Consider the following 13993-nt stretch of genomic DNA (forward strand, 5'->3'; position numbering starts at 1 on the left):
GCCCCTCCCCCACCCCCCAAGAAGTCTATATGGCCAAATTGATGGGATGAAATGCTAGGTTTAAAGAATAATTCATTATACTATCAAGATCTTGGCATGCCAATTGCTGAAAAGACTATTTTGAGCTGTCAGTTCTAAAACACATATTTTTTCATTGACTGACATGCCAAGCGCTTGATGGAAAAATGAATTGTTCCCATTGACATCACCATCTCACACAGCACTTGGGCTCCGTGCAGCATTTTTCAGGGTGATGAATAACACTGCTGCTCTTTCCCTGGTGTGTAAAACTAGAAGGGTGAGGTCAGGTACAGGCACTTGCTGAAAAAGCGGGTGGGGGTAGGAATGGGGTGAAGGTCAGGGATCCCATAAAGGTCAGCCAAGACTGTGGTACATGTCATACTCCTCACAACTAAAAATACACACGAGTCCACGTTTTGACATGATTGGGCCTAATCTTAAGGAGATCTTTGCCTTCCCTATCCTTTCCCCTTCCCTGAAAAACCAGAGGCTCTAGGCCCACCTTCTAAGTATTCTGCTTTCTTGCTTGGGAGGGCTGCTTTTTTTTCCCCCTGTGACTCGGAAGCTATTTGTGGCTGCTGCATTCAACTCAGAAACTCAACTCCTCTGACTCAGAGACAAGGAAGGCAAAAAGAATATGATTTCACTCAGATGTGGAATCTGGAAAACAGAACAAATGAATAAACAAACAAAAAGCAGAAACAGATCCATAAATACAGAGAACTCAGGGTTGCCAGGGGGGAAGAGAGGCGGGGATGGGCAAAATGAGTGAAGCCGGGAGGGAGGTCCCGGCTTCCGGTTATGGAATGAGTAAGTCACGAGGATAGAGAGCACAGCACAGAGAATAGTCGGCGATGTGGTAATAGCCCGGTATGCTGACAGATGGTAGCTACACCTGCAGCAAGCCAGCAAGCCTAGCGGAACGTAAAGACAAGTGGTATCACTCTGTTGTACCCCTGAGACTCATGTAACATTGTGTGTCAACTACACTCCAGTAAAAAACGTTTTTTGTTTTTGTTTTTTTTTTTTTTAAAAGAAGGCTCCCAGATAAAAGGCACCAAGGCATTGCCCTTAGCATGGGTCGTATCAGTATTCCCAAGTTCACTCTGCTCCTAGGCTACGCTCGTCCACTCTTGCACCTCTAGGGTAGCCCAAATCTACCCAGCAAACATGCCAGCGGCTGTTCAACAAAATGCTGAGTGCTGACAAAAGGTCACCATGCACGGCAGCACTGATGCATCAGGTGCCTTCTCACTCGTGCAAAATTCCCTGTATTTAAAAGGCGGGCTTGGACCTTCATTGAGACACATCTCTAGCTTCTGGTTGGCGGGCTCCTCTACCACATGCCCTGAGCAATGAGCATCAATAATAACACCTGCTTCAAGCACGTCCCTTCTCCTCCACTGAAAAGCAATCCATTTTATTTATTTTATCCAAACTGCAGCTCCCCCTGCAAAAAAAAAAAAAAAAAAAGCAAACAAACAAAAAACCCCAGCTTTGGTCTCCCCACTTCCTGGTAGTCATTTGCCTACTAAATAATGGAAAACTCTGACTATACCAGGATTTCCTTAAGTCTCAGCCCATCCCTAAATACCTTAGCAAGTGGATGAACCCCCTGCCCGCCTTAGGACTAAGAACACTCGAAGTTTGTAAAAAGACTTTAGGATGAGGCCCTCCCATCAGAGCCACCACGGGGCTGCCTTACGTAACTGAACCTTGGGTTTACACATGGGCATATATTTGCAAAGTTCCACATACCGTTTGCCATTTAATCGCAGACTTCACGGAGGAAGCACAGTTACGAGGTCCAAACTCCTCACTTGCCAGCTGGGCGCACTGAGGCCGGGAGGAAGCAGGCGAGCACATGCGCCTTTCTGAGTGGGAGGCTGTCAGGTGATGCCCACAAACCCACTCAGCGGGAAGCCAAGTTCTAGTCCCGAAGCCCTGGCACGTCTGCGATGCCGGGGACGTCTTTTGCAAGCTGGTCTCCTCCTGGCCTTCTCCCTGAGATCACCTCCCTGGATGGAGCATTCCAGGGTTGCAGACCTCAGGGCCCGGCTGTCCCGGGGCATTTCAGACGTGAGCGGCACAACCCAAGCGTTGCTCTGGGGCTGACGGTACTCACCTTCCCGTGAGTCTGTGTCTTCTTCCTCCTCTTCACCTGCCTCCACTTCCCTCTCCTCATCTCCTTCTCTTCTCCCTATTTGTGGAGGCCGCACCATGTGCCAGACACTGTGCTATCTTCCATCTCCCTGGGGGTCACCTTCCCCCTTCATCTGGAGTATTTCCCTTGGTTATGGCATGTTCTTGCCCTTCAGGGCCCTAATCTCAGCGTAACTTAAACACCCTCACCTGTGTCGCTGTCTGATTAAGATCAGTCTCCCCTATTCTCTCACCCTTGCTTGCCCTGCACAGTGACTTCCATGTAGAATGACGTCACAGCAACCTTGAGGTTGGTTCCCTCCACAGCGCCCATTGACAGATGACCAAACGGAGGCTCCAGGAGTGCAGGTGGCTTGCCTAGGTAGGTCACCCAGGCGGTCAGCACACGGGGCACGCCCGTAACTTCCACTGTCCAACCACACTGCCTCTCGTCACGGCTCTGCAAAGCCCCTCCAATTTCTCGGGAGACTTCATGCACCCGCACTTGCCAAATGTCCTTACCCTACAGAAGACCTTCCACGGGTCTCAGGAAGTCTCAGTGGGTGAAGTAGACGTTATCCACAGACTACTATGGGTTCTCTTCCAAGGGAAGGCCACGGCCACAGCCCAAGCCTGAGCAAGTCCAAAACCTGCTAGAATGTCCTACCCCATGGGCGAGCGCTTGGAACAGGATGCTGTTCGCAAGTAACCAACTAGTCAAGACCTTTGTGCAGGATTCCTGGCTGGCCAATGGGTGCTATGTACTTCCACCTAGAAAGAGACTTTTCAATGCTAATAGTGAAAGGAGAAGGAGGAAGAGGGGGAGGTGAACAGGAAGAAGAAAAAAGGCGAAAGTAGAACACATCATTCCCAGCTGTTGGTCTTTTTCACTAAAAAGCAAAGCTATGGAAGAATGGGCACCTTTTTCTGAGTATTACTTTTACTCCCTTGTCCTCCGGATTTATTGCTTGCACCCAGTAGCCGCCACCATAAAATTCTTCTTTTCAATAGACTACTATTTGAATTGCAAAAGCAAGACTATCCAAGAACATATAATCTAGTAAAAAGTAAAATGATAGTATTACAAAGCGACTTCTGAAAGGCGACTTATTTGCATAGCGATACCCGACAGGCAGAACCAGGGGTCCATCTCCACTCCGGGCTTTGGTTTGGTGACAGTGCTCTGAGACGCTCCATCATCACATCGTGCTTTCAATTTTCCAGAAAAGCAGATGGGGTGACATCCTCGTAGACGAGAGGAGGGAAAACTCCTGGTCCCATTTCCACAGGGTGAACCATAAACACTTCTAAAAGCAACTTGTGTAAATTCTCTCCCTGAAGTGGCCGAGTATCCCCTGCACTTTTGAAAAACGATACGTAGACAAAGACATCTCTCTAGAGGATTTACATTTTCCATCAGCATAGAATGGCTCCTCCCGTGAGTCAGAGCTTTCTTGCTGTTCTCCCCATTTTCTACCTGCCCCAAGTTGGAAGGGTTGTGTGTGTGATGTGTGCTTGTTACCTTAGTTTTTCCTCTTTGTGTCTCCTTTCGAGCCGGCTTTCGGATGTTCATCCCGGCCTCTCCCTGTCTCTCCTCCATCTGTTCACTATGTGTCTGGTACGTCCCTCGTCTGACTCTGGTCCTGGCTTTATTTCCAGGCCCATACCACGTTAACTGCCAGTTTGCTTCTGGCACCTGCAACAGCCCCTTTTAGCTTCGTATCCTACTTGCTGATTCCTCACCCCATTGCCTCCTCTCACACTGGCCTGATTCCTCCAGGACATTGATTTAACACTCGGCCCAGCTTAGATTTCCACCCAAAGCAGTAGGCACTTCAACAGAATTGTGTCCTTACAATTTACTTTCCAGATTATTTCTGGAAACTACAATTGTTCCTTACCAACATTAGTCATGCAGACTGAACGACCTCAAGGTGAGAGGCAACACTATGTCAGGGTAGCTGGACTGCATTAAACTTGGAGTAGGAAGGCTTGGGTCCAAGTCCTTCAACTTCTGTTAGCTTCCATCTCCGGGGTGTAGTGTGGGGAGAACCACACCTGGAGGGGGGGAGTGGCTGCATCCGATAGGTTCTTTCAGACCTTCAGGAATTGACCATCCAATTCATGACTTGAATGGACAAGCGGCCTCATGGGTGACTGGAAAGTGGCTCATAATTGAACTTGATTCAAGAGAGGCACCGGTAATTCAGATCTGGTGTCTTGGTAGCAGGGACTTTGGGGCATTCTCTTTGCATCTCGCATCCAAGTGTCCCCTCAGAATGGCTGGGTTATTTATTTTCCCTTTGTCTTGCAGCCTCCTAACTGGATAGACTTTGGCTCAACGATTGATCCCTGCCTGGTCCAATCAACTGTGACCAGGTAGCACCACTGATTTAACTCACAGACAAGATGCAACTGACTAAAGTAATTTCATCCCAAAAGCACCGCCAGCTACCCTTTCCCCAGAAGGGGGCTATGGCCATAGCAAGTGCTTACAGGTACCTGGAGAGGGATTCTTGCAATGCTGATTCTCACGCTCCTTGAGAAAAAGATCCAGTGGTCAAATAAATTTGAAACAGTGACTATTATATCTTCCTGTTTAGAGATTCACAATGCACATTAATGTATCAAAGGTTTGGAGTAGCCCTGCAATAAATAATTCCAGTTAATGTGGCTTGTGGCAACATTTCCCAAGAAAACCATTTTTTATGTAACATCTTAGTGATACCCACTGCAAGAGACTTGGACAAGGGCTGACTTAGATCTCATGAACTGGATAGTGCCACCAGCTTTGTCACTGTCTCCTAAACCAGCAGCCCCCAACTCCTGTGCATTGGAACCACCTGGGGGCATTTGACTACATAGAGTCGGTCAACTGTAGCCCCAGAGACTCTGATTTACTAGGTCTGGGGAGAGGCTTGGAGGTCAGAATGCAAATGCTCCCCTACTAGAGTTCTACATAATCATAGTTCTGTATGTCATAGCATAACAATCGTATTTAATGGACATATCCTATGGTGCCAGGGATGAAACCAGTGTGCCTGCGTTTTAAAAATTTCATCCTTAAATCCACTCGGCCTAATAGGTATTACCGCGCATTTGTAAATAAGAGAATTGAAGCTCCATGCGCCCAGGCAACATGATCACGCGGCTTATGGGTTGCAAGGCTGAGAAGTCAGGGTCTTCTGACATCTGTGTCTCAGTCCTTTGGTCTATACAACTTGCCTCCTCCAGGAACTCACCTTTCTTGGTCTGCTAACTGGTGCCTGTTACTGGCGGGCAGTCAACAGACCATGGTGGAATGAACAAATGCCATGAAGGACCTCCAAGGTCCCTCTTGGCAAAGCACCCCTAAATTCTGCAACTCAAAGTTACGAAGAATGAAGGATACTCAACAGTTTGAGAATCGCCGTTCCGTCACACCCGCATCAAAACTCGATGGTCGACACTCTCTTGTTTATGCTGAAAGCACTGCTTAATTAATGTCCCACTAGCTTCCATGTGTAGCCTTCAAGCAACGCTTCTGCTTAGGGTCTGGTTCTGCTCAAACGAAACCATAACTGCAATTGCTTATGTGCTAACCCATAAAGCCTAGACAAGAAAGAAATTAGCCCCTGAAAAGGATTGAAGAGCTAAGGTGCTATCTACAGATCATAAAATAGAGCTCAAGTCCCAAGTGAGTTCCTGTGCACATCACTGAGAATGCATTCTGCTAACAGCTTCTGTCACTAGACATCTTCCAGGGGCCAAATGCTTTTTGCATAGGATCAAGAGTTATCACATGGGATTCAGGTATTGGCTGCAATTAAGAAATTCCACACTTAAATGTGAAACTGTCCGTGAAAATTTTCCCACTTTCCCTCAAATCAGGAAGCAAGGTCTGAACTCCTGGAGTTCAGGTGTCCCGAATCTACAAAGAGATGAAGACACGGGGATTGACTGCCACAAAGAGGCCATTTGGAAGGGCTTGACTGCCACCTCGTGGTCAAAGTGTGCATTACCATCCAAAGCAAGGGCCCAGGTAACTTGCGCACTGCTTGCTCTAAGCCACTTCTTTTATGACAAGACAGCTTATAACGTCTTTTGACATGCCCCAATAAGCTAAAAGAGAAGAAAGGCATTAAAGTGTTTGGCAATAGTCCTTGGTTGGGAATAGGTTATTTTAAACCTAAGGCCATCATACCTGAGCTGATGTGCTTTAAATGCGCCTAGTTTTGAAAAAGCACGTATTTTTCACTCTCTCCATTGACAGTGTTTCAAAGAAAACTATTTTGTAACCGCAAGAAAGGGCCTAACCCCAGGCGTGTTTTCTCTATTCTCTATTTCCCCAACTAATTTTTCTCTTCCTTCCTTTTTCCCTTCTTCTTCCCTCCCTCCCCCTCTATATTACCTCTAAACTTTCTTGTTTAAATTCCCTCACAAAGAAAGACCTATATCCAATCTATCTGTTACTTCCCAGCTGTGTAGCTTTGAGTAAGTTGCTTAACCTCTCCGCTGTCTGTTTAAACATCTAAAGAATGGTTTTTACATTTTTAAAAGCTTGAGGGGGGACCAACAAACAGGACGGGACAGAGATCACATAGGGTCCACAGAGCCCTTCTACAATAGGAAGTACACAATATACACATCTCCATCCCAGAGTCTGCTTCCCAGAGAACACAACCTAAGGGATCCCTCTGCAATCTGTTCCCAACACAACAGCTAGAGTTATCCTGTTCGAAGTGAGATTATTACTTCTTCCCGCAATTCAACAACTCCCATTTTATGAGAAACAAAAGACAAAGAGTCTTGCCATCCGCACCCCAGTCCCAGAACCTGTCATCCCTTACTCCTCTGTCCCTCGATCGTTCCAGCTGCACTGGCTTCCTTGCTTTTCCTCAAATGTTCCAGGCATGCTCCTGCCTCAGGGCCTTTGTATGTACTGTTTTTGTCTCCTTGGAATGCTCTTTGCCCAGTTATCTGCCACGGCTTCCTGGGTCACCTACTCCAAATCTTGACTCAAATGTTACCTCATTGAAAACTTCCCTCGACCTCTGCTTAGGTGTCCCCGACCCCACCTCACCCCAGGAATCCACCCGCATCCCTCGCTCCTGCTTTAGCTTTCTCTCTAGCATGTAGGAGCATCTGGCACACAGTGTATTTTCCTTATTTATATTGTTTCGTGTCTGTCTCCTCCACCAGAACCCAAGCTCCATGAGGGCAAGGACGTTTTCCTGTTCTTTTTACAGCTGTATTCCCAGAACCTAAAATAGCTGGTACACAGCAGTTACTCAGTATTTATTGAATGAGCAAGCGAGCAACACAGTGGAAGGTTATGGATATGGAACTAGAAGAACTGTGATCTTTAGGGAAGTCCCTTAAACAGCATCTGATTTTTTTTTCACGTGAAAAATGAGAACAATACTTACGTCATTTTTTGTAAAAGTTACACACTATGCCACGTGTGAAAGCGCCATATAATAAACTGCTAAATAAGCATAATGCATAATTTTTCCAGAAAATGAATTCATCAGTGAGCTACTTAATTTTTCTAAATCTAAAGCTACTAGACTGCCAAAGAGTAAGTGTAGAACCGTCAGACACAGAAAACCTTGAAAATTGTTCTGGTATTTAAATAAAATATAAAAAGATTTATTCCAAAGTCATACCCAAAATGTACAAACAATGAAATGCATCTCTTTTCAAGACTTAATAAAAAAAAAAAAGCCCTCTTTACATTTAAATTTTATAACCATTTAAAGATCTTTTGCCCCCATATAAAAAGTCTGATAAAAGTTAATTCCATAAAGTGTCAAATGTACTCATTTATATAAAAAGCATTCTTTCTATAAATGCAATATATTCAAATACAAGAGTTGTATTATGCAACTGTCCTCAGTTTCTGGAATTCTTGCTAGGCTATAGAATCGCATTTCTACATACTGCTTATAAGACTATAGACGCTGACACTTTTTTCGGATGTTTATACCTCTCTGATGGAAAGTGTAATGCTGCCTTTACATTGCTTTTCAAGTGAAATCTTTTCCCAGTGGTAACTCACTATCCTGCACAAAGAGCAGCCACACCACTCACTGCAAAATTCATAGGTTCTAATTCTTTTTACGCAATTTAACAGCCGAATCAAAGCTATGATGCACTACTTTCTTTACAGAGATTTTAATAAATATCCCTAAACTCTAGAAGACTGTTCATAATCCTGGAAAGCAGGGCTCAGTCAACTTGTTCTGTAAAGGTCCAAAAAACAAATATTTGGGGTTTCTCAGGTTACTTCTCTGTTACATACTCTCTCTCTTTTTTTTTTTACAAGGCTAAAATGTTTTTTAAAAAAATTCTCAGCTCTGCTAATCCTCTACTTGAAAAAATAGAAGTCATTCATCTCTAAATTAGATTTCTCAAGTGTTAATAAAATGTAAACTTCACATTTTGCAGGAAATGAAATCCATGGTTTCTGACCCCTGAACTGAAAGTTCATCAACAGTGAGAAATGAATCCTGAAGAGTGGGTCTGCATTTCAGATATTCTTTGTAATCAATGGTACTTTCTCATGGCTTCTTTTTCATTTTGAAATGGGTAATTCACATGTGTCTTTACTTTTTTTTTTTTTTTTGGTCTTCATTTTTGATAGGGAAAAATGTTCTTCATGTAGCTACTGTGAAGCCTGCAAACTCAAAGGGGAATACATCCATGCTAAAAGAGGTAGATGCACACACAAAGGGGTATGCCGTCACAGGTCCATGCACACTGGAAACGACCCTTTGATACATAAATTCAACATAAATGTTCTCCAGAGCTAAGAAGGAATTAGTGGAAACCAGCTAGAAGGTATCCAAAGACGTCCTAAGGGATGTTCTAATTTGTTTTTATCATATGTAGTTGTTACGTTTTGGGAAAAACATGATTTGCATATGCAATCCATTAATATAAATTAATGTAGCAGCATGGTTTATACAAATTACTGGTGCATATAACCTGGAGTTCACTTAGCAGATACAGCAGAGAATTCTGTGGGAGTTTGTCTGGACTCTGAGAGGGTAAAACAGACCTGTTTATAAACACTGATCTCTAACGTGGAGTAGGCTACCTATAGCTTGGTACTGAGAATCAAACGTGAGTGTGTGTGTGTGTGTGTGTGTGTGTGTGTGTGTGTGTGTGTGTGTGTGTGGTATGTTTTCCTTTCCTATCACAAACAGTGTTATGAACAGATTTTGGCAAATAAAAAAGCTTCTGTGAATTTACTCAAATATAACACAAACAAGTTAGAAGCCTCTAGAACTACAATCCCATGTTATTCTACAAAAACATTTACAAATTCTAAAGCCAAGAAAGGTGAAAACTTTGGTAGACCTAAGAAGCTCAAATGTACTAGTGAGCCTAGTACAGCCTTATTTTTGAACTATAAAGAGTAAAGTTTTCAGTGCAAAAACAGTCTCTTGATAAATAGCTATGACATAAAAATCCCAGGAAACAGCTAAAGCCTCTAAAACACCTAAGTACTATCCTGAAGGCATGTTTTGGTATAGAAAAGGTAATTTGGGGCTAGGAAATAACAAGGTGTTTTACTGACTTAACTGTGAGTCTGGGTGGTGGAATGTTTAAACAAACAGATTTTGCAAACAGATTCAGCACATTTATAGCTCATCACGTTTTTTCTTAAATGGCCACTTTGGGTGTTGTAATACGTGGTCTGCAGCCTGAAGGACAAGGTACATGAATTCTTCTACATCGAAAGAATAGTTGGTAAATTTCGGATGTTCCCCCAGAGTTGGGTGGTGGCCCTACAAAACCAAACCAAAACATAAATCTGTAAGTCACTGAGGATATGGTTTTCTGAACAGGAATAAAATCATTTTACTTTGGCCAAGGCAACTGTCCCAATAAAACTTTACTTATAAAAACAGTGGTGGGCCAGATTTGGCCTACTGGTCTATAGTTTGCTGATCCCTCCTATATATAATTTAATACATCTTTCTAGGCCCAAAGTTCCCAAAGTTGTCTTCTCAACATACAGATATGGAGTGATTTATTTCCCTTTTCCCTCAACTTGCAAATATAAAATACAACTCAATGTTCCAGAGAAGAAGTTTATCTTTGAAGTTTAATGATAGTTTTTCATATTAATTAGATACTTTAAACCAATGAAAAAGCAAAATGAGGTGAAAAGAAAAAAAAACACAAAACAAGGTGAGTTTCATCACTGAACTTTACCTTATCCTGAGGAAAGACTTTGTTCTGCCTTCGCCAAGTGATGTAGTGGACACCTCTCAGCCTGGCCAGGTCTAAGTAACAGCGCTCATCTTCACAGTTGTACCTAAGGATGCAAGGGCACCCACACATGAGACCTGTGTCCAGGCGTTTTGTCAATCAACATTTCTCTGGGAAATAATGCACCTCCCAAATATATTCCTGCAAAAGGTTGTATAACTCGTATACAAGATTGATGGAGATTATTTTTTAAACATCCTCATAACTAAGCTACCTCAACTTTAAAAAAACCAAACAGGATCAAGGTTTGGAAGGAACTGAAGTTTATCAATAGGGCCAACTGCCTGTGAACTTGATATTATCTCCGAATACCCAGTCTACACACATGCAAGCAGACTTAGGGGAGGTACCACATCCAAGGGCACATAGCTAGGGAAGCAAACACTGAGCCCAGTCTGCTGAGCTCCAAGGCCTAAGGGTTATCTATTACACCTCTTTCCTTCCTCCGTTCTTCCCTCCCTCCCTCCCTTCCTCCCTTCCTTCTTTACCTCCCTCCCTCTGGAGGAAATGAAGCACTGAGATAGAATCCCTAATTATCTGGCTATTTCTCTAACATATATGCATTTCCAATATTTTTGCAGAATGTGAGAAGTTCACAACTTTTTTCTAAATAGTCTCCCATTTAAACTGAGTGTAATCTAGGTGCTTAGACACAAAGAGAGAAATGAGGTAACAGTAACCACCGTTGGCGTGTCCAGAATGAAAGATGAGGCATGGTGTCCAGGGCAGAATTACCAAGGGGGAGAGGGCCATGTCTCCATAACCACCCACCCCGGTTAGAGGAGCGCCCCAGAAAGATCATTTTCATCTTGAAGCCTCAGTTTCCCTGTGGATGGAATCAGTGAGCACAAGGCAGAGTGGCTGGCCTGTGCTTTGGAGCCGTGCTCTTCATGAGACATATAGGTTCTTGAACTCTCTTGTTTTAATTGTGGTAGAAAACACAAAATTTACCATCTTGTCCACTTTTAAGTGTACAGTTCAGTAGTGTTAAGAGTGTTCACGTTGTGCAACCAATCTCCAGAAAGTCCCCATCTTGCAAAACTGAAACTCTGTTCCATGCAACAAGAACTCTTCATTCCCCCCCCCACCCCCTACGGACCCCTGGCAACCCCCATTCTATGCTCCATCTCTGTGAACCAGACTACTCTGCATACCTCACATAAGTGAAATCACACAGTGTATGTCCTTGCGTGAGTAGCTTATTCTACCTAACATAATGTCCTCAGGGTTCATCCATGTTGTAGCCTGTGACAGGATCCCCTTCTTTTTTAAGGCTGACTAATGCAGAGGTATGCAGATAGACCCACATTTCACATTCTGTTTATCCGTTCATCCGCTGAAGGACATTTGGATGGCTTCCACATTGGCTATTGGGAACAGTGCTGCCGTGAACACAGGTATGCAACATACAGGTTGCCTTTTACCACAACGACACAGAGGGCAGAGAGATGATCACAGCCTGAGAGGCAGATAGGAACAAGCTTCGAGGACAGAAGTCACAGACGCACATCTCCCATATCATCATAAGATGGAGGGAGAAAGCGGAATTTGCTTGCTAAGTGAACGGTGGCTGCAGACTTCACATTTTTAATTTGAGGTCTGTTTTCTTTCTAGAAGCCTATATGATGTGACTTTCCTGTAAGGAGTAAGTATCAGGCCTTTTGAAGCTCTGAATGACAGTCTCGGCATGCATAAAAAGCATTATTCATGGCCTCAATGTAAAGCTGTCTCAAAGCACTTACAGTTCAAATACAGCAGCCCAGTCTGGAAGGAAAAGTAAATGGGTAAGACCAGCTCCATGCATTCCAATAAATATGTCCGTGTTATGAGTGATCCTCAGCTGATCCAAAAACCCAAGTTCCCTGTGAGCATATAGAACAACAGACAGATGGCGAGAAGACAGAAACTGTTAAGATGACTTAGTTCAGGACTCGGTAACAATATTCATACAAGTGTCTTTCCCAATTTAAATCACATTCCACTATGGCTTTTTGCCAATTTCAAGCCTACTCCGGGAATTAATAACTTAATAATTTAATAATTTAACATTGTTTTCTAAGTAAGCTCACTTTTTTAAAAAAGTGCAAATATTTGCAAATAAATGCATTTTTTTAAGATTTCATTTTCAATCTCTACACAATGTGGGGCTTGAACTCATGACCCCGAGATCAACAGTTGCAAGCTCTACCCACCCAGGTGCCCCTAAATGCATTTATTTTAGAAGGAAACTTTTAGCACTGTCTTAAATGAAAAACCGGTAACACGGGTCAAACAAAACTGTAAAAACAGATATAATCAAAGGAAAAAGATTCAAATCTAGGTAGATCCCACAGCAAGGCAAAGCTCTGAGCCGAGGCCTGCTCTTTCTTTATGAAACAGGGAAATCAGGAGGCTACTAAAGAGCTGTTGTGATATACTAGCATCAAACTGAAACCTACTTCCTTAAGATAATAAAAGAATTTTTTTTTATAAAATAAATACTCCTTGTGTGATTGGAGTTTATTCAATGCCATCTGGGTACACCTAAAATTAGTTCAGATACCACCAAGGCATTGTCCTGACTTTGCAACAAACTAATCCACAATTTTATGCACATTAAGATCATAAAAGTGTGCTCCGAATTCAAGACCCCAAAAAACATGCAAACTCTGAACACAAAGTCAATGCCAAAAACGTCCACTGAAATGAGGCTGGCAAGAAACACTGGACTAAGTATAATACTCTGAATACACGTAATGGAATTAGATCTCCCAGTCCTGCTTACCCAAAGGAAAAAAAAAATGACCAAGATTATTTGGAATTTAAGAGCATAAGAATTCCCAGCTTCTCTTTATTTTTTTTTTTTTTTAAGATTCCATTTATTTATTTGAGAGAAAGAGAAATGAGTGAGCAGTCGGGGGGGAGGTGCAGAGGAAGAGGGACAAGCAGACTCCATGCTGAGCACAAAGCCTGACGTGGGGCTCGATCTCACCACCCTGAGATCATGACCTGAGCTGAAATCAGGAGTCGAGCCCCTAACCAACAGAGCCACCCAGGTGCCCCCAGCTCCTCCTCTTTAAAGAGCTTCCTCTTGAAGGACAACAGAAACCCCCCATGCCACACAGGGAAAGGAAGACAGGGGGCACCCTGTGTGTGTCTCACAAGAGGTGCACCTGCCTTGGTTTCTCCAGGAAGGCCAGCTGATGCCGGGGGAAGCATGAGGATGTGCCCAGATGGACAGAAGCCTGAAGTCTGAGGATAAGGAGGCAAAGCTCCATCTACTGTATTGTAATGCTTCCCTCAGACTGGCAAGGTCTGAATTTATTGTTACTCTTCCTTCATCTGAAAAAACCTACGTATCCTAAAAGCCAGTCAATGCCTGAGCGTCCGAGGTGCCCTCCCCAGTTCTGTCAGCCTGACCTCGGGCCCTCTTCTTCCTCCGTGTCTTCCTGTGGTGATAACGGTAGGCACCATTGCACAGTGTAATCTGTAAGACAGGAGTAGTTCTGCCAACCTCCTAAGACTGTAGGGAGAATGAGATGACAAAGCTTAAGAGTAAGTCACAACAAATGGTAGCTGTTCTTACGAC

At 43.6% G+C, this 13993-nt stretch overlaps 1 protein-coding gene across 7 annotated transcripts in view; it reads right to left on the reverse strand.

The window, feature by feature from the left end:
• Positions 1-8754: 8754 nt before the first annotated feature.
• Positions 8755-13993, reverse strand: part of EOGT (EGF domain specific O-linked N-acetylglucosamine transferase) — a 35679-nt gene continuing 30440 nt past the window's right edge. For all 7 annotated transcript variants that reach the window (XM_027585873.2, XM_027585871.2, XM_027585872.2 and 4 more), the window contains 3 exons: positions 12168-12287; positions 10369-10471; positions 8755-9938 (listed from right to left, as the gene is read on the reverse strand). In XM_027585873.2, coding sequence (XP_027441674.1) covers positions 9792-9938; positions 10369-10471; positions 12168-12287 — 370 coding nt within the window. In that variant the 3' untranslated portion in view covers positions 8755-9791. The remainder of the gene's footprint in view (positions 9939-10368; positions 10472-12167; positions 12288-13993) is intronic.

The sequence above is a fragment of the Zalophus californianus genome, chromosome 1 (assembly GCF_009762305.2).
Source record: "Zalophus californianus isolate mZalCal1 chromosome 1, mZalCal1.pri.v2, whole genome shotgun sequence".
NCBI classification, from domain to species: domain Eukaryota; kingdom Metazoa; phylum Chordata; class Mammalia; order Carnivora; family Otariidae; genus Zalophus; species Zalophus californianus.